Below are 20790 nucleotides of genomic sequence, written 5' to 3' on the forward strand. Positions count from 1 at the left end.
CTGCAAAGGAATTACCAGCTTAATAGTAAACTTTCTTTCATTAAAAAGTATATATATTATATTTAAATGGAGTTCATTTCCCCTTGCTGGCATGTGTCCAAGGTCCTGGAATTGTAAATTTGGATCTATTTACTCTTACACGTGAGACCGGAGACTAGGAGGTGACCTGGCTGGGATGGTCTGGCCAGTAGTGTCCACAGATCGAGCCCACTGTGTTTTGTCAGGAGGGACAGGGCTCTGGTGGCAGAGGCGTGGGACGTGAGGCAGCAGAGGGGAGGGAAATGCACACGAGGTGTCTGTGCTGTGTCTTTGTTACTTTGGTGTCGAGCTCAGTGCCTGGGGGTGCCTAGGCATGGACACTATTTAGAGTTATCGAATATTAGAAGTCACACTTCCAAAAACTTAGATTTACCAAGGTTTAGTTGCCCGCTCAGCTTCCCGCAGCTGGAGTTGCCAAAGGACACACGACTGTCACTATCCAGCCTGTTGAGCTGCCTGGTTTGAGCAATCTGAGTGCAGCTTGTGCCGGTTTTACAGTACTTCTCGTTTCTTAAAACAGTTCTTTTTTTATAACTGGTCATCTGTGAGACGACCCTGATACATTGACAGAGACTAGTCAGCTGGACTCAGGGACACCCTGGAGGCGCTCCCTGAGGTCTTCTCAGCTCATCCAGAGCTTCCTCTCTGTGGCCACCAGTCCATCACAGGCGTGTCCACGAAGATGCAGGATGATTGTTAAAGGACAGGTCCTAGGATTCAGAGACCTGGGTCCTGAGTGCCCAGCCAGCCTGGACATGTCATGTGACCTCTCTGGGCCCCCGGTGTCACATGTGTAGTTGAAAGGTGGTGCCACTACCTGTCCCTCCCTTCCCTCAGGAACAGTGCTAAGATCAAACAGATAATGTGCAAGTCAGTGGTGTGGAGACTGTAAATCAAGCCACTGACGCATGTAAGAGGACATCATCATCAATTACTACAGCCCACGTCAAGGAAGAGCCCATGTACCCAGGCACACAGCTTCAAACAGGTTGCCCTTCTGGCTGATAAAAGCTGAGTCAAGTTTAGTCTCTGGAGAGAAGCTGTTTTATTTTTTAAATCAAGTCTGTAAAACCTGTGATAAGAAGCTCTTTTAGTCTCTTTGGTGTTTTGATTAATAATCAGTGAATGCCCAAGATAAGATCTATTCCCCCGCTGTATGCACAACACGTTTCCAAGGCCAGTATGCACCAGCTTGGCCGCTTCTGCCTACCATGTGCATGGTTTGGAATTTGGCAGCTCGTGCTGGTTCGAAAACCACGTATCCTCGCAGGCGGGACTCCATTCTTCCCTGTGTCCACTGAGCATCTGCTGAATTTACTCCTCTATACTTACGGGATGTGAGGCTCAGCCATGTGTACATTTCCCCATGCGTTCACACCTCCAAAGCAGTCAGTTCAAGCAGAGATTAAGACTCAGCCATCTTATGTAAAAATAGAAGCTTCAGTAGAGATTTTACTGAGGGATGATTTTTTCCTGTGTATCAAAATTGTCTCTTCATGGCCTCTCCTTTGGGGTTGGCCCGCCCTCATACCTCAAGGGTGTACTTTCCTTTGCTTGCCGAATAAAACTCTGAGCTGTAAAAAAAAAAGCAAAACACTCAAACTGTTAAAAAAAATTGTCTCTTCATGTTTCCCAAGATGGCCTAGGGCATCGTTTGGAGGAAATCATTGGTTTGGAGGAAATTTTTGGGAAGAGTCTCTGTAGGTGTCCACCATGAACAGATTTTTTTTAAAAAAGAAAGAAAAGTGGGGGGAGAAAACCCAAAGGGCACACACTAGTTTTTCACTCTGGCTTTCACATGCATAGTATTCCATGTGCATCCTCAGTAAATCTGAGAGTTCACTGCAGGCAAGAGTGAAACATACGTAAATATTGCATTTTAGTCCACAACACAGTCATTATTGTTAAAACCTAAAAGCAATTGTTTCTACTTGAAAATGTATAAGTAAAATGGCCACTCGGGGAAGGCTGACCATTCTACTCTATGATCTCCGAGTCTGCGTGGACGTGCCCCCCTGGAAGGAGAAAGGGAGGAACTGGCTCCTGAACCTGTTTCAGTGGAGAAGTGTTTCCATCATCACTTCTGAAGGCCTCAGTTCCCCCACGTGGTTTCAGTACACTTATCATATTTAGTAGCCGGAAGGGATGCTGGCAAGTCGAGCCCATGCTCTTCATTTTGCAGGAAGGGAGGCAGAGGCCAGAGAAGTTCAGTGGTCCAGACTCACACAGCTGGTTTCGGTTTGACTCAGAAGCAGACAGGATGCTGTTGTTCTCCTTCCGAGTCTTCTAGATGAGCGCTTCTCAGACCTGGTGCACACAGATCGCCGGAGCTCTGGTCAGATTTCAGGTTCTGACCCAGGAGGTCTGGAGTGGGGCCCGAGACCCTGCTTTTCTGACCAACTCCCGGTGGGACCGATGTTGCAGCTCTGCAGAGTTCGCATTGGTTCACCAGCAGTATAGCATGTGCCCAGCGCTGGTTTGATTCTGATTTACTTAAGTAATGTAAAAGATCTGTAGTCACGTACGGATGTGAGAGTTGGACCATAAAGAAGTGTGAGTGCTAAAGAGTTGATGCTTTTGAACTATGGTGCTGGAGAAGACTCTTGAGAGTCCTTTGGACTGCAAGGAGATCAAACCAGTCAATCCTAAAGAAAATCAACCCTGAATATTCATTACAAGGACTGATGCTGAAGCGGAAGCTCCAGTACTTTGGCCACCTGATGCAAAGAGCCGACTCATTGGAAAAGACCATGATGCTGGGAAAGATTGAGGGCAGAAGGAAAAGAGGGCATCAGAAGATGAGATGGCTGGATGGCATCATCAATTCAATGGATATGAACTTGGGCAAACTCTGGGAGATGATGAGAGACAAGGAAGCCTGGCGTGCTGCAGTCCATGCGGTGACAAAGAGTTGGACATGACTTGGCGACTGAACAACAGTAGCAAAAGACCCTTCACACTGTATCTGAAGCAGTCAGACTTTGTAGTGGTAACAGTGCAGTATCCCAGAACAAGCAAATTTGGGGATATTGGGTGTCATCTGCTTTAGCGGTAGGGGTATTGTTGATAAAGAGACCTGCCATGCATGCATCTTAGGCCAAAATTAAATCTGCTTCCCTCTGCACTTTAGAGTTAATCTACCCCCCACACAAACCAAAAGTGATCGTGAGAAAGTGAAAGTAGCAGTATTTTATACCTAGAAACAAGAACGTGGTGTTAGGAAGCTCTGGTCTAACTTAAGTCAGTACCTGTCATGCCTTAATAACAAGCATATACTCCCCACATCTGGGAAGTCTGCATAGGCCCGTGCACATTAGGAGTTGTGAAAGCTTAGTGTTTTCATTAGTGTCCTCATTTAAACTCCAGTAATGGGATATATCGGGGCATGAATACCAAGTACTAGTAATTACTGATAACTCAGCGACTTATACTGCATAGCCCTTAGTCATAAAGAAATACGAAAGCCTACAAAATGGCATGCCTGTTGCCTACGAAGTCCAAAGGAAAGACGTACATTTGATATTCTTTGGAAATCGCTGCTGGAGAATGTGATGAGCAGAATCTTCTGCACTGAGATTGAATGCAGCCGTGCTCCTTACAGTAAGATGTGCTTGTCCGTGCATCTGATACCACAGGAAGAGCTGGTTCAGTGACTGTGAGATCATAACTGTAGTTCACAGTTCTCCCTTCAGTGGGACATAGTAACTCATAGTTCTACTCTACTGTCTCTAAGGTTGCTCAGAAGGTTCTGAAGAATGCCAAGCAGGCATGCCAAAGACTAGGGCAGTACAGAATGCCGTTTGCTTGGGCAGCAAGGTAAGGGGAACATCTTTGTTTTGTTTTTTTTTAAGTATTTTGATTGTTTTTTGTAAATGTCGCTTTTTAAAGGAGTTGCATTTTTTTTTCGAGGTTTTTTTTTGTTTTGTTTTAATTGGAGGATAATTGCTTTACAATGTTGTGGTGGTTTCTGCCATGCAACAGCATGAATCAGCTATATGTGTACCTGGTTCCCCTCCCTCTTGAGCCTCCCCACACCCATCCCACCCTTCCAGGTCCTCACAGAGCACCAGGCTGAGCTCCCTGTGCTATGCAGCAGCTTCCCACTAGCTGTCTGTTTTACACAGGGTAGTGTATATATGTCAGTGATAGCCTTTCAGTTCGTCCCACCTGCTCCTTACCCTGCTGTGTCCAGGAGTCTGGAAGAGAACATCCTTTATACCTTTTATATAGGTACAGCTATATGGAGAGACAGACAGATAGACTGACCGACCCATTCTGTTTGTTATCCAGAAGCAGAAGATTTAAATCTGTAAAACTGAGAACCAAGCAAGCTGCATATCTGAAACATCATTTATAGGAGACCCAGAGAAAGGCGGTGCTAGCTGGAGAAGGGTGCTGTCAGCCCTGGTGGGATGGACAGGAGTGTGTGTGGCAGAGCTGGGGCTCCAGGTTCCAGCACATACCTCCAGCTGGGAATGGGTGGCAGCCCGGTCAGTGAGGCCCACAGACCTTCCATATCTCGAGTCTTAAGGATTTGGCTGTGTGTGTTATTTCCTAAGTGAAAGCCATTTGCTGGAAATATTTTCTATGTAAATTGAGTTAGCTGTGTTCATCCTCCTAAATACCTTCTTCGTCTTTTGATAATGAGATTTCTGCTGGTCATAGCCAGTGGAATGACAATTAGTCTTCACTTAGAAACCAGAGTCCAGCTGTGGATTTATTTTGGTCATTTGGAAACTCAGCTTAGACATGTTGTTCTGTTATTTCAGGACGTTGTTTAAGGATGCATCTGGAAACCTTGACAGAAGCGCCAGGTTTTCTGCTCTCTACAAGCAAGACAGCAATAAGCTATCCAATGAAGACATGCTCAAGTTACTTGCAGACTTTCGGAAGTGAGTCTCAAGGCCTTGCTTGTTTCTTCTACACTGGAGAAACAGAAGTTACTGTATGAGATGGGGGTTGGCAGCCCTGTGTCAGAAGTCACTCCCTTGGCTGGTTAGCTTGAACCCATTACCCCGCCCCAAGTGACCACGTTTGGGGGTAGTTTCCGCTCACAGTCTGGCTTCCTGGGTGGTGCCTGGAGGGTGAAGTTTGCAGGGCCATCAATAAAAACGTGGTATGAGCAGAGAGCCTGCAGCCAAGCAGCTAAGATCACAGGCCTCCACTGGTCCCGAGCATGGGGTGGTTCTCCCTGTGTACCAGGCCTCCTGTAGGAAGGGTTTCCTGGGGAGAATGTGGTTCAGAAGGCCAGCGAGAGACTCAGAAACCCGGAAATAGGGACCCAGTGCTGTCAAGCACAGAAGATGCAGTGCCATGAGGGAGGCTGGAATCTGAAGAAATGCCACTGTGTCTGTGAGTGTTTGTCACACTTGAGTTAGGGAAGTAGAAAATTCCTTTTTCTTTTTTTTAAACCTTAGTGTTGCTTTATTTTCTTTCCTTTTTTTTGTTTTCCACAAAATATAATCACATGTCAGTGGCTTGGACCCCAGCTTGGATCCAAAGCTATTGTTTCTGCTCCCGTAATTGTCTCAAATGTCATTTAACAGTGGACGAGAAACATGTTCTGAAGCTGCCCTAGTGTTTAGAAAATAGCTGTCAAAGCTCATGAGCCACATTCTGTTCCGTCGCTCAGTCGTGTCCGGCTCTATGCGACCCGTGGACTGTAGCCTACCAGGCTTCTCCGTCCATGGGATTCTCCAGGCAAGAATACTGGAGTGGGTTACCGTTTCCTTCTCCAGGGGATCTTCCCGACCCAGGGATCGAACCCGGGTCTCCTGCATTGGAGGCAGACGCTTTAACCTCTGAGCCACCAGGGAAGCCCACCTTTGTGGTGATTATCAGAGGAGGCAATCCAAGATTTAGTCAGAAAGTAATCCTGTCAGAGAGATGGTATTGCTGACGTGTGCTCCAAGAAGCATCCATCTAAGAAGAGGGATACGATATTTTATATTTATTTGATTTGCTCACGGTTGTGTCTCTTATTTCTTCAGGGAATCTGAAAGCAAAATACAAAAATAGAATATTTTCTTTAAAATACAGCTCTTTTTTAAATGCTACCATATTGGGTAGTTAGGTGATAATGCTGTTAGTTTCTGCACGAGATTTACAGATGTAGACAAAAGGCCGGTGGAAATGAGAGGAACCCTGGGAGAAAGTGACTCCATTAGTTGGGGCTGGTGAGGGGCAAAGATGACGGCATTCATCATAGGCTGTAGTCATGTGGGAGCAAGAATTTGGAACCATTAGAGACATCCAGGTTCACATGAACAGAACCGCAAGATATCTTGACCAGTTACATGTGAGACTGCTCAAGACAACAACGATGATGTCTGAGGAATCTTAAAAGCAGGAGTTGGGAACTTTTCAAAACTGGGAACAGTTCAACCAAATGCTGAGTCTGTGAGCCACTGAGCTGTGATGCTTCTCGCCAGCGAGATCTCAAAGACGTTATTGAACGGGTGGCTTCTTAAACCAGGAGGCAGCATCCTGTGTTCTAGGAACCAGTCGTCCTAACCACATTTCTGCTTCTCCTTTTTAATTGGGTCACTAAGCTGGTTCGACAGAAGAATGTAAAGCATATACTCCAAGATGACCAAGAAGTCCGAGAAGTATGAGAGTGAAAAATTGTTCAGTGCTGGAGTAACCAGACGCGAGGAAGGGCTACGGATGGCGAGTCTCAGTCTGGCGATGGGCTTCTAGGGGTTGGAGAAGCTGCTTCTGGCAATAGTCTGTGCAGTATCTTAATGAAAGACTTTTATGAGACTGTAAAGTGCTGATGAATGTCTTCATGACATATGTATTAGGAATACAAAGAAGATCTTCCTGACCAAGATACGCACGATAATGTGATCACTGACCTAGGGCCAGACATCTTGGAATGTGAAGTCAAGTGGGCCTTAGAAAGCATCACTACTAACAAAGCTAGTGGAGGTGATGGAATTCCAGTTGAGCTATTTCAAATCTTGAAAGATGATCCTGTGAAAGTGCTGCACTCAATATGCCAGCAAATTTGGAAAAGTGGCCACAGGACTGGAAAAGGTCAGTCTTCATTCCAATCCCAAAGAAAGGCAATGCCAAAGAATGCTCAAACTACCACACAATTGCACTCATCTCACACGCTAGTAAAGTCATGCTCAAAATTCTCCAAGCCAGGCTTCAGCAATATGTGAACTGTGACTTCCCAGATGTTCAAATAGGTTTTAGAAAAGGCAGAGGCACCAGAGATCAAATTGCCAACATCCGCTGGATCATGGAGAAAGCAAGAGAGTTCCAGAAAGACATCTATTTCTGCTTCATTGACTATGCCAAAGCCTTTGACTGTGTGGATCACAATCAACTGTGGAAAATTCTGAAAGAGATGGGAATACCAGACCACCTGACCTGCCTCTTGAGGAACCTGTATGCAGGTCAGGAAGCAACAGTCAGAACTGGACATGGAACAACAGACTGGTTCCAAATAGGAAAAGGAGTACGTCAGGGTTGTATATTATCACCCTGCTTATTTAACTTATATACAGAGTACATTATGAGGAATGCTGGGCTGGAAGAAGCACAAGCTGGAATCAAGATTGCTGGCAGAAATATCAATAACCTCAGATATGCAGATAACACCAGCCTTATGACAGAAAGTGAAGAGGAACTAAAAAGCCTCTTGAGGAAAGTGAAAGAGGAGAGTGAAAAGGTTGGCTTGAAGCTCAACATTCAAAAAACAAAGATCATGGCGTCTGGTCCCATCACTTCATGGGAAATAGATGGGAAAACAGTGGAAACAGTGTCAGACTTTATTTTTGGGGGCTCCAAAATCACTGCGGATGCTGACTGCAGCTGTGAAATTAAAAGACGCTTACTCCTTGGAAGGAAAGTTATGACCAACCTAGATAGTATATTAAAAAACAGAGACATTACCTTGCCAACAAAGGTCCGTCTAGTCAAGGCTATGGTTTTTCCCGTGGTCATGTATGGATGTGAGAGTTGGACTGTGAAGAAAGCTGATCGCCGAAGAATTGATGCGTTTGAACTGTGGTGTTGGAGAAGACTCTTGAGAGTCCCTTGGACTGCAAGGAAATCCAACCAGTCCATTCTAAGGGAGATCAATCCTGGGTGTTCATTGGAAGGACTGATGCTAAAGCTGAAACTGCAATACTTTGGCCACCTCATGGGACGAGTTGACTCACTGGAAAAGACTCTGATGCTGGGAAGGATTGGGGGCGGGAGGAGAAGGGGATGACAGAGAATGAGATGGCTGGATGGCATCACCGACTTGATGGACATGAGTTTGAGTGAACTCCAGGAGTTGGTGATGGACAGGGAGGCCTGGTGTGCTGTGATTCATGGGGTCGCGGAGAGTTGGACACGACTGAGCGACTGAACTGAACTGAAATGAATACATTAGGTGATAGAATCTGGATTTAGGAGGGTCTTGATCAACTACAAATGACTCAGTCATAAAAAGGTAAAATTTCATTGGGACAAAAATCAAATCCTGTTTTGATTTCTAAAAGCATACTTGTATAAAGACAGGATGGAGAAATATAAAGATAGTAAAGGATATAAAAAAGATATAGGGGTTTTAGTTTGCTGCATATTTAATGTGCCTCACTGGAGTGGTGTGACTGTAAAAGTAGTAGAATTTTAGCTGCACCAGTAGAAAGGTATATTGTTCAAAACCAGGCAGCTGCTCTGCCCGACCTGTTCAGGCCCTGCTGATACAGTGCTGGGAGCCATGATATAAATGGGGTGTATTTAGGGGAGAGAAATGGCATTGGAGGAAGACCCAAAAGGACTGAGAAGCAAGGACTTCAGGAAGGTGTGATAGCTGTCTATTAATGATTTAAAAAGTGTTAGAGAAATTTAACTAGACTCCTTGATGAGTGAAAGCTTCAGTGAGGTGAATTTTGCCAGGCTGCAAGGAAGAGCAATCTGGGTGTTGAAATGGCTATGTTGAAGGTCTCCTTGTCACTAGGAAGGGCTGAGGGCGTGCTTGTCAGGACTGTCACAGAGGACACCCCTGTATTGGTTGGAGTCAGACCAAATACAGACACCAGACGGTTCACGCAGCACCTTCTTTATTTCCAGCATTTCACTAGACAATGGAGCCTCAGATGGCTCCTGAACTTTCTTGATTCTATTTGAGCCAAGAATTTATGTTGAGAATGGAGTGGTTCAGGAAAACCTCCACTGTAACATTTTGTTGATATTCTTATCTGGGCTTTTGGTACCCAGCACAGTAGCTACTAGCCATGTGTGACTATCTAGTACTTGAAATATAGGTCCTGCTGAGATGAGCTCTAAGTATAAAATACACATCTGGTTTCAAATAACTAGAACGTACTTTTTATACTCGTTGCATACTGAGATAATATTTTTAATATATTATTGGGTTAAATAAAATATTTTAAAAACTAATTTTACCTGTTTCTTTTTACTCTTTTTAAGTGTAGCTTCTATGAAGTTTAAAATTATTTTCGTGGCTTGCGTTATATTTCTCTAGGAAGTGCTGCTCTAGAATTCAGAGCTAACTAACTTGTTTGACTTTTCTCTTCTCTTATTTGTAGACCTGAGAAGATGGCTAAACTGCCCGTGATTTTGGGCAATCTGGACATTACAATTGATAACGTTTCATCAGACTTTCCCAGTAAGTGTACGTTCTGTGTAATAAACAGACCAGCTTTTGTTTGGTTTTTACTTCAGTTTGTTTGTTTTTAATTTTTATTTTAGATTATGTCAACTCATCATACATTCCTACAAAGCAATTTGAAACCTGTACTAAAATGGCAATTACGTTTGAGGTGGAGGAATTTGTACCCTGCATCCCTAAACACACTCAACCTTACACCATCTACAACAATCACCTGTATGTTTACCCTAAGTCCTTGAAATATGACAGTCAAAAGTCTTTTGCCAAGGTGAGTGCCAAGATTGAGTTTTTATTTAATTTTTAAATAATTTGTTTTAGTTGTTTGTTTATTGCTGGCTGCACTGGGTCTGCATGCTGCTCGAGGGCTTTCTCGAGTTGTGCACGCGCTTAGTTGCTCCGCAGCATGTGGCCTCTTTCCCAACCAGGGACTGAACCTGTGTCCACTGCATTGGCAGGCAGGTTTTAACTGGACACCAAGGTAGCCCAAGTTTTCTTTTCGATACCAAACTTTCTTAGGTTTTTGGCTTCTCATGTTCTTTCATAAATATTTGCATACTTTAATCTTTTTTTAAATTCTCTTTTTTATGTAACTGTTGCTGCAGGCCAGAAATATTGCTATTTGCATTGAATTCAAAGATTCAGATGAGGAAGACTCTAAGCCTCTGAAGGTTGGTACTTTATGGTGTCCGCGTTTTTCCATTTTAAAAATGCAGTTCCTGATACTGCACAGCTAAAGGGACTTCGCACATTTTAGTTGACACAAACACAAAACATGTGACATCACAGACTACAGCCACATACACTGAACCTTACAGAACAGGAATAGCTGAGTGCTTGCTCTTAATTGGCAAGTTCTGTTTTGTAACATTCTTTAGGGATGGGGTTTTCTTATGCATATTCAGTTCAGTAAACATATCATGTATTTCGCTTGAAAATGTTGATTCTAGTTGTAATAATAATAGTAGTAGATTATTGGTGATGTTTATTGAGTGCTTACTATATTCCAGGCTCTGCTTGTAGAGCCTTATAGATATTAGATTCCTTTAATGCTCCTAACAGTCTTTTGAGTTAGGAATTATTATTATCTCCTTTTTTTTTTTCATGATGGGACTAATGCTCAGAATTTAAATGAATTGTTCAGGACCATGCATTAGTGGAACCGGTGTTCAAACCCAGGCAGTCTGGCTCCAGAACCCAAATTCTTCACTCTAACTATGTGGAAGTGACTTTCCCCAAAGGGAAGGAGATAATATGTGAAGAATATAATACAGTTTTTGCCCTCAAGAAATTCATAGTTTGGTGGGAAAGTCGGTCATGGAGGAAAAGCTCCTGACACATAGAAGATACAGAAATGGTTTTTTGGATAAAACCGAATGATTAGTATAAAAAATTGCCAAAAGGACACAGGAAAGGAATGAATCATTTCTTAAAGGATGCATGAGAGTTTGCTTGTTGTACATGGAAGGGAAGGTTGTTCAGACTGAGGGATTGTGTCGGCAAAGGCATGGAGGTGAAAGTAAGCAGTGAGCTGTTGCTGTCCACAGAGTGGAGTAGGGGTAGGGGAGGGCTGGGAGGTGAGCGAGGGAAGTAAGGGGTCTTGTGGGTCTGGAGTCTTGTAAGCAGGAGAAATCTTTCAAAGGGGGCTTTGTTTATGCTATAGGAATGCTGCTTTCTTTATGACACATCTGAGTTTAATTTCTTGCTCTATTGATTGAATTCTGGTATCTCCTTTTGCTAATTCTTGTTTTAGTGCATTTACGGCAGACCTGGTGGGCCGCTATTCACAGAAAGCGCCTTTGCTGCGGTTTTACACCATCACCAAAACCCAGAATTTTATGATGAGGTAAGTGAGGTTTTCAAGGGAAAACCTAGTTTAACCAGTTCTGAGGAAAACTCTAATTTCTTTGCCTAGCAAAGCAAAATTCAAGAGAAGCTGCATATAACACTGAAATTACAGCGCTAGAACTAAATGTTGAAATATTTAGTTCACTTAATTTTTCTATTATAAGAGCAACACATTTATTAAAAAAAATAAGTTGGAAATTACAGGTAATACAGAAAAGAAAAAGTCAAAATTCTTCCTGTATCACTACCACAATTAATATTCTCACCTATTTCTGTTCAATTGCATACTTAAGTATAGTTAAACATCTGTTGGACCTGAGAATCATCTTTATTTTTGGGTTTCCCTGGTGGCTCAGACAGTAAAGAATATGCCTGCAATGCAGGAGACCCAAGTTCGATCCCTGGGTTGGGAAGATCCCCTGGAGAAGGAAATGGCAACCCACTCCTAGTATTCTTGCCTGGAGAATCCCATGGACAGGGAAGACTGGGAGGCTACAGTCCATGGGGTCACAAAGAGTCAGACACAACTGAGCGACTAACACACACACATGTAGAATTATAATGTAGTTCACTCAAACTACTATGTGAATTCTGCTTTTAAATGGTCAAACCTGGTTTTTCATTATGGCTTGGCTGTGGGAACAAAATGGCATCTCTCATGTGTTTTCCAGTTCTTTCTAGAGTTGAAATACCAACTTTCCTGTTTTGGGTCAGTGAATTTAGTCCATTCATGCTACTGTAACAAAATACCATAAACTGGGTGGCTTGTAAAGAGCAGATATTAATTGCTCTTGGTCCTGGAGGCTGGAAGTCTAGGATCAGGGTGCCAACCAGCATGGTCAGGTGAGGGCCACCTCCCAGGTCACAGACTTCTCAGTTGTGTCCTCACATGGCAGGAAGGACTGGGGAGCACTATAGAATCTCTTACAAGAGCATTAATCCCATTCATAAGGGCTCCATCCTCATGACCTAATCACCCCAAAGACCCCACTTACTAATACCATCACCTTTGGAGCTAGGATTTCAGTTTATAAATTTGTGGGGTGGACACAAACAGTTAGACCATAACAGTGTGTTCAGGATCCATTTCTTCAGCAGTCTCATATCCCTTTAACTGCAGGCGTTAAATCAGTTTGGAGACCAAACGCCCGTTTGTGCACGGGTGACATGTTGTTTTGGAATATAAGAAAGATTGTTATTTTTGTCTTCCCTGCAGATTAAAATAGAATTGCCCACCCAGCTACATGAAAAGCACCACTTGCTGTTCACATTCTTCCACGTCAGCTGCGATAATTCAAATAAAGGGAGCACGAAGAAAAAGGACGTCGTTGAAACACAAGGTTTGAATGTCATTATCCCTTTGATTGTTCATTGCTTGTGCATTAGGTTCTTAAATTTCGTTTTGGTTCTAAATTTGCATAGTTTCACTGAAGGAGTGTTTAGATGACATTCGAGAAGGTAGCATGCCCGGCTCACATGTGTACGTTTTATAGGAGATAGTTTGAGAATTCTCATCCCATGGAGGCCAACATGTGTTGTGACTCTTTTCTGCAGAGGCTGTTTTCTGAGTCTTCTCAGTTTCTTTGATTGGTATCAGCAGTTCTTAAAGATCAGGCCGTTTAGTAACATGGCTGTCTTCATACGTTTTCCTACACTTACAATGATTTTTGTTGTTGTTGTTGTTCTTTGTTTCAACAGTTGGATATTCCTGGCTTCCTCTCCTGAAGGATGGAAGGGTGGTGACTAGCGAGCAGCACATCCCTGTCTCAGCCAATCTCCCGTCTGGCTACCTAGGCTTCCAGGAGCATGGGATGGGCAGGGTATGGGACTTTTAAGATCGGTTTACCCCAGTTCCTTCCAAAAGCATTAAAGATCAGCTGAAACAACAGTAACACACAAAAGCATGCAGTATTTTTGCCAGTCCCAATATTTTGGTTTTAGTTATTCATTTTACAAATAAACTGAGCCCATTGGAAGGTTTCCCTGGTGACTCAGATGGTTAACAATCAACCTGCAATGTGGGAGACCTGGGTTCAATCCCTGGATTGGGAAGATCCCCTGGAGAAAGGAACAGTTACCCACTCCAGTATTCTTGCCTGGAGAATTCCACGGACAAAGGAGACTGGAAGGCTACAGCCAAAGGAGTTGCAAAGAGTCAGACATGACAGAGTGACTTTCACTGGGCCACTGGAAGGCAGTGCTGGTAATAGTTATCATAATTTAGAGTTATAGTTTGGGCATTTTATAAGCCCTGAACTGCACTGCTTCAGCAGGGAAATGGAAACTTGAGGATGAGATGGGAATTTGTCTCTGCAAATTAGCCATGCTCAAATAAGCACATGTTCTTACAGCCATGCAAATGATTAGAAATTATGTTCCAGCTTATTCTAAGTCTAGTAAGCAAATCCCTTATCCAGTTCGTAGCCCTTTCTGATACATTTCTGATTCATGAAAGCCTGAATCTTCTCAGATTTCTCCAATTGGTTTGTTGGTTTTATATTCTTTTTAGCCATCTTAAATTTTATCAACTTCAGTTTTATAACATACTTAGTTAAGATCTGGTTCATTTCATTGTGAATGGCTTTTAATATCTCTGCATTTAAATAGCGCCAAATTTGGGCCAGTGTTATGGACAGATACTTAAAATACTCAAAAATAAGGGTAAAATCATAATAATATTCAGTTGTTACGATTGTTGTTATTCAGTTATTATTCCTAGTCTGAAAATGAGAAAAGTGGAGGTTTCAGAAATAAAAACAAGAACAAACATGACCAACCGTTTTCAGGAGCTAGGAATACTTACTATGCTGTTTATTTTATCTGGTACCTTATGCCATCACTTTCAAAATCCTGAGTTCAAGTTCGGTCAAGTGATTGGTAAAATTGGAACCTTTCCCTCTCAGATGGACAATAATTTGTAGAGCTACAACTATATAGAAAAGATAGCTTAGACACTATTAAGAAGAGCATTGTACTTGGGAGAAGAAAGTGGGTATGGTTACATGCCTACTATGAACCAGGCATAAATAACAAGTCAGTGAAGCTGTCTGGCATTCAGTGCTTTGTCAGTACACTCAACTGAAGATGCTGTTTGAAGCCAAGGTCACTAATCTGTTGGGACGTTTTCTTTCCCTCCATATTTTTTCAGCATTATGGTCCAGAAATTAAATGGGTAGATGGAAGCAAGCCTCTGCTCAGAGTTTCAACTCATCTGGTCTCTACAGTGTACACTCAGGTACATGCTGTTCCATTAAAATTAGCAGTGACGGCTCTGTGAATGAATTTGCATGGTTTTATTGGCAGAATAAAATCGTAATTGATATGTTACATAGATATATTTTCACTCTGTAAGTCCTTTTGTAAAGAAAGAAAGTACATATAAGGAGCACTCATGTAATGATATAAATGGATAGTACAAGTAACAGTTCTCATAATAAATTTTCCACTTTTGTTGGAGGACCTTTGAAGTCTTTTATTTTTTTTAATTTTATTTTTATATGTTGTTTCATAGTCTGAATAAAACACGCATGCTGCGGATGCAAACACCTCTGTGTCCACACCAGATATGCTAACAGGCTTTCCTTTTCCTTTCTTCTTTTATCTCCGCAGGATCAGCACTTACATAATTTTTTCCAGTACTGTCAGAAAACTGAATCCGGAGCCCAGGCCTTAGGGAGTGAACTCGTAAAATACCTTAAGGTATCAGATGTCTTTCTTAGTAACTCCCTTTTTTCTGTTTGGTGGTGAGTGTTGTCCCCACCCCTGGAAACCTTATAAGGCTGCTCTTCACCAGATGTTCTCATAGTGATAGCGTCTCTAGGGTTTTAGATAGTGGCAGGGAGTAGACTCAGAAATGGTATGACTGCAGTCTTCATCCAACCCCACGTATACTTTTCTCAGGTCGGCACTAAAACATGTGATTCCACGTAGAAAACCAGCCACTTGTAGGTTTTTTCTGTGAGTGCTCACTGCACACAGAGCAGGGTCACAGGAACATAAAAGATGGTGACTTTAGTCCCACTGTTAAGTAACTTCTGGTTCATCGTAGGGGACAGCGTAACCTTGGTCAATGTGTTCTAGGTGGGAAAAAAAAAAACAGAAATAATGCACATAAACTCCTGAGGGCAGGAGCAGAAGGGGATGACAGAGGATGAGATGGCTGGATGACATCACCAACTCAGTGGACAGGAGCTTGAGCAAACCCTGGAAGACGGTTAAGGACAGGGAAGGCTGGTGTACTGCAGTCCATGGGGTTGCAAAGAGTCGGACACAACTGAGTACACAACAACAATGCATGTAACCAGCCCTAGCTTTGTGCAGACAGGAGGCTCCTGGAGTGAGCAGGAGGGTTGGTCCAGGGGAGTCTCACCCAGAACGTGATTCCAGGGGTGCAATAGCTAAAAATGTGTTCTAGACATTGGGACAAAACAGAAGAAGTGTGAGAAGTGGAATTGGTTTGATTTAAGCAAGGAAAATGAAACGGGGATTCTGAAATCCCTGTTTCAAGTCCCCTTTCAGCTACATCATAGGAGCCATGTGACTTGAAGAAGAACCTTTTATTCATTCTGCATTGCTACTCTAACAAATTACTGCAGACTCGGTGGCTTTAGCGACTTCACTTTCACTTTGGTGGCTTTAAACAACACGGATCTGTTTTCTGGCACTTCTTGTAACTCTGAAATCTGACATGAGTCTCACTGGGCCAAACCCAGCATGTAACAGGGCTGAGTTCCTTTCTGTAAGCTCTGGGGGTTGATCTATTTCCCACCCTTTTCCAGGTCCTAAAGGCTCCTTCATTCCTTGGCTTATGGCCCCTTCCCGCATCTCAAAGCCAACAATGTTGCATCTCGGAGCATTCTTCCCCACCACTCCCCTGCTCCCTTTTTGACTCCTAAGGACCCTCGTGATTGCTTTGGGCCCTCCTGGATAATCTAGCAGAGTCCCCCATCTCAAGGCCAGCTAATCTGACTAGCAGCCCTAATTCTCCTTTGCCATGTAACATAGTCACAGGTTCTGAGGCTTTGGACATGGACATCTTTGTCCAGTAGCCTGGTTGCCACTGTCTCCGTTTGTTTCAATGGGTTTCTTCCGTCCATATTTGAAGCTGAGTGGAAATTTCTTGGGGTCGGTTTACTTTTAAAATGATAACACGAACCTTGCCATCCCACGCCCGTAGAGCCTGCATGCGATGGAGGGTCACGTGATGATCGCCTTCTTGCCCACCATCCTAAACCAGCTCTTCCGCGTCCTCACCCGAGCAACCCAGGAGGAGGTCGCAGTCAACGTGACACGGTGAGCGAGGCGAAAGGTGGTACGCTTCTCCCCTTTCCGTCTGTCCGCATCTGGAGCACAGCCATACACATCTGGGGTGCCAGTGTGTGTTGAACATGATATTTAAGAAACCTCCTTTGACCCCATATGTGGGGACCCCATCCAATGCCTTCTTTCCTCGTTTCCTCTGGTGCCAATAGCATCATCATTGTTCTACTGCTACTGTGCTAATAATGAAATGTTTCCATTTCCACATTACTATTCATTGCTCTGTTCATTCCTGTGGTGTGTAGGGTCATTATTCATGTGGTTGCCCAGTGCCATGAGGAAGGATTGGAGAGCCACTTGAGGTCATATGTTAAGGTATGTAAATTAAACTGCCCCGGTCATTCACATCTGTGGCTCTCCAACTTTTCTTCTAAGGACCTACTCTATTTTCCTTAAATCTAGTTATTTGAAGATGTATCTGGGATAACACTTAACACCTCTGCTTTCTCTTCTATCCCTGCAGCCAGTGCCTGCACCTGAATGAGGGGGAAGTCCAGAGAGGGGCAGCCTTCGTTTATTTCCTTAATTTCATCCTTTCAGCTGCATTTCTTTCTTTAAGGGTTTTTCAAATAATGTGACCCAAATGATACAGAGGTTTAAAGATGGAAGGTTAGCTCTAGCCACCTTCAAATTGGACTATGTAGGAAAACAAGAGATGACATTAGATAAATGTCAACAAGTTCATCATTTACGTACAATATTCAGTGAACACAGTGACCTTTACTGTTCTCAATAGTTACACATGTTCTGTTTAGCCTTGAACACCTTATATTTAAACTAAGTTGGGGTGCTTCAAGGAATCAGTGGCTGCATGTCAGTCATGTGACACGTTGATTAAACTTTGGGGAGGTACTTCTGTCCTGGAAGACCCACCAGCTGAGTCAGAGGATTCACATGTTTTGATGGGTTCCCTGAAGACACCCTGGGCTCCCTCTTCCTGTCACATGACACCCACCCTTCCCACCTTCCGTGTCCACACCTTCCTCTCCCACCCATCAGTGGTACCTGGTCCCTGGTCTCCATCCTTGGGAGCCTCTCCAACTCTCAATCCATCTTGGAGAACCAGTGCACTAAAGTATCTTTCCCCTTTCTTCAAAGTATGCATATAAGGCTGAGCCATATATTGCTTCCGAATACAAGACGGTGCACGAAGAGCTGACCAAATCCATGACCACGATTCTCAAGCCTTCTGCAGACTTCCTCACCAGCAACAAACTACTCAAGGTACATTGGGAGGGCCAGTGTGGCTTTGCGGTAGGCACATTGAAAAAACTTCAAACTTCACGGCCTGATCAGTTTCACCCTCTTTGAGCTTTTGGAGACAGCACCTCCTCAAAGCGGGTAACAGAGTTAACTCTTCAGTACCAACTTTGCTGCTTATGCTTGTGCTCCAGAGAGAGCCACAAGGCATTACTGCATTCAGAGTTTCACAGTCATGTCAGACCAGCAGTGGACACTGAGTTAGAGACTATAGAGGCAAGTGTCCGCAGGTGGGCGTCAGTTGAGAGGAAAGGCCTCGTATGAGATCCAGGGGCGCCTGTGGCTGGCTGTGCCATGTGAGGTGGAAGCGCCCAGTTTCCCAGTGGGATGGCGCTGTTTACTGTTGGACACCTGGAAGCAGGTGCATATCTGCTTTACCCCTCAGGTCCAACCATCTGTCAAGGGGTTCAGCTGTGCTTTCAGGTCACACTTGTTTCGTCTCAGTGACCTTACTAAGAGAGTAAATGCCTTGTCTTCTGATTTGTTGTTTTCCTTACTGGATTTTTTTTTTTCAGTATTCGTGGTTTTTCTTTGAAGTTTTGATAAAATCCATGGCTCAGCATTTGATAGAGAACTCCAAAGTTAAGGTATGTCACTTCCTCTCAAGATTCACCTGGCAGTTCTCAGGGGAAGGTCTCTTTCATTGTAGCCAACACTTATTAAAGCTCTCTGGGTGCCAGTCCCAGTACTGCTCTAGGGGCTTTCTGAGTAGTAAGGCATTTTAGCTTTACAATAACCCCACAGGCAGAAGTGCTAGTCTCACCCCTTGTTTTATGGATGAAGAAGCTAAGACCAGAGTGCGTGAGTGCCCACGGCCGTGCTGTGGCTCACAGAGGGGAGGCGGCTTTGTGACCAGTCCATCTCCAGAGCCCACACTCATGGAGCACTGTGTTGTTAAAAAACAGAAGTGTGTCTTTTCCTTTGACTAGCTTAGAAATCTTCACATTTGTGGAAATAGGAGTAGCAGTTTAAGCATTCATTTAAAATGTAATTACACGGTGTTTCTTAAGTGTCTTGAACATGGTAGAGTGTTCTTAGGAACTTGGATGGGAAAATCTAATATGACCACACAGCCTTGGTAGCCAGTGAGTGGACTCAGAGACATAACTCCATCCCTGCCAGATACCTCCTCCCTGTGGTTCCCAGATGTGTGTGACTCTCTGGGTCCCAGGCTGTCCCTGGTCCCTGCTGGTCTCTGCCACAAGATGAACTGACTCTGGACTGACACCACCGCTGGCTGTCTGAGGCTCAGTGTAGATATATATTTGTAGAATTCCAACGCAGTAAACCCAGGTGGCCATGGGCAGAATTGCTTCTAAGACTCTCTGGGTCCCAGAAGTGCTGTGTGATGGGATTCTTGCTGCATCTTAGCTCTACAGAAGGGGGCCTTGGGGCGTGTGGGCAGCAGCTGCATCTTAGCTCTGCAGAAGCAGGGTCTCGGGGCGTGTGGTCGGGCGCAGCGGGCGCTTGAGCAGGGAGAGCCGTCTTGGAGCCCAGCAGCCCCCACAGTGAATGTGGGAAGGATAAGGGGGCCCGAGGGAGGGAAGCTTGAGCTCTGGGCCCCCTGGACCAGGAATCTGGGTACAGAGCAAGGCTGGGGAAGGACTGGTGGATTTTGTCAGGTGGGAGGGTGGTGGTTCAGAACCTAAAGCTGTGCTTTCTGCTATAGAGCCAGTGCTGGAGCCTGAGGAGGTTTCCTTTTTTTCCCCCCTTTTAAATCCAATTTTAGTGCACAGGGAGATGCCAGATGGAGGTGGGCCCTGCCTTCCACAGAGTAACGCACCATCTAAATCACGCCAGCACAGCCTGCCAAGGGAAGAATCTAGCAGATTGTCTCCTTGGCAGTATGCAGCTAACTAGGCACACTCACACACGTGTGCGCGCACACACACACACACCCTCACCATGTTCTGTCATACTGCCTTTCTGTTAAAGATGTCATCTCCTATTCAAGACAGACTCTAGGCCAGTCTTAATCTGCTGAGATGGCCATCACAGGTACAATACTCCGGGGCTTGAACAACAGAAATTCATTTCTTTGTGATTCTGGAGGGGAGAGGTCTGAAAGCAAGGTGTCTGTGGGGCTCGTTTCCTCTGAGGTATCTCTCCTTGGTTTATGGAGGGGTCTTCTTCCTGCTTGTCGGCATCCTAATATCCTCCTCACGTGTCCTGTAAGGTTAAGGCTCATCTTGATGACCTCATTTCATCCTAATTTCCTCTTCGAAGACCCTATCTCCAAAAACGCTCCCATTCTGAGGTGGGCTTAGGACTTCAACATCGGACTTTTGGCGGGTAGTCGGGAAGAGGGACACAATTCAGTTCACAACAAGGCCCTACTGGATTTTCATTATTTTTGTCTTTAAACAAATGGGATCACTTCAGAGACTGGCGACTTCATTATATTTTTTAAAATAGCCAATTTGTTCAGAAGGTATTCACTGAGCCCTTATATGCCAGGCTCAAAGGTTATGCAGTTAAATGCAGTGTGGTTCGTGCCCTCATGGAGATCAGGTGGGAAAATGTGCAGTTAGACCACGGGAGCTATGGTCAAGGAGGTGAGGAAGACGTCTGAAACATTTCTGAGAAGTGTATTTAAAATCAAGTATCAGGTGGCGCTGGTGGCAAAGAATCCACCTGCCAATGCAGGAGAGGCAAGAGACATGGGTTCGATCCCTGGGTCAGGAAGATTC

The 20790-nt window shown here is 44.2% G+C and overlaps 1 protein-coding gene across 13 annotated transcripts in view; it reads left to right on the top strand.

Moving 5' to 3' along the window:
* DOCK9 (dedicator of cytokinesis 9) overlaps positions 1-20790 on the top strand; it is a 279313-nt gene that overhangs the window by 179348 nt on the left and 79175 nt on the right. For all 13 annotated transcript variants that reach the window (XM_055426590.2, XM_055426593.2, XM_055426599.2 and 10 more), the window contains exons 14-27: positions 3773-3855; positions 4809-4931; positions 9594-9673; positions 9757-9944; positions 10279-10344; positions 11427-11519; positions 12738-12861; positions 13220-13341; positions 14670-14756; positions 15131-15220; positions 16698-16813; positions 17086-17155; positions 17939-18064; positions 18616-18687. In XM_055426590.2, the coding sequence (XP_055282565.2) occupies positions 3773-3855; positions 4809-4931; positions 9594-9673; positions 9757-9944; positions 10279-10344; positions 11427-11519; positions 12738-12861; positions 13220-13341; positions 14670-14756; positions 15131-15220; positions 16698-16813; positions 17086-17155; positions 17939-18064; positions 18616-18687 (1440 nt within the window). The remainder of the gene's footprint in view (positions 1-3772; positions 3856-4808; positions 4932-9593; positions 9674-9756; positions 9945-10278; positions 10345-11426; positions 11520-12737; positions 12862-13219; positions 13342-14669; positions 14757-15130; positions 15221-16697; positions 16814-17085; positions 17156-17938; positions 18065-18615; positions 18688-20790) is intronic.

Source organism: Moschus berezovskii, chromosome 13 (genome assembly GCF_049115385.1).
Source record: "Moschus berezovskii isolate FMDL1 chromosome 13, NW_MosBer_1.0, whole genome shotgun sequence".
Lineage (NCBI taxonomy): Eukaryota > Metazoa > Chordata > Mammalia > Artiodactyla > Moschidae > Moschus > Moschus berezovskii.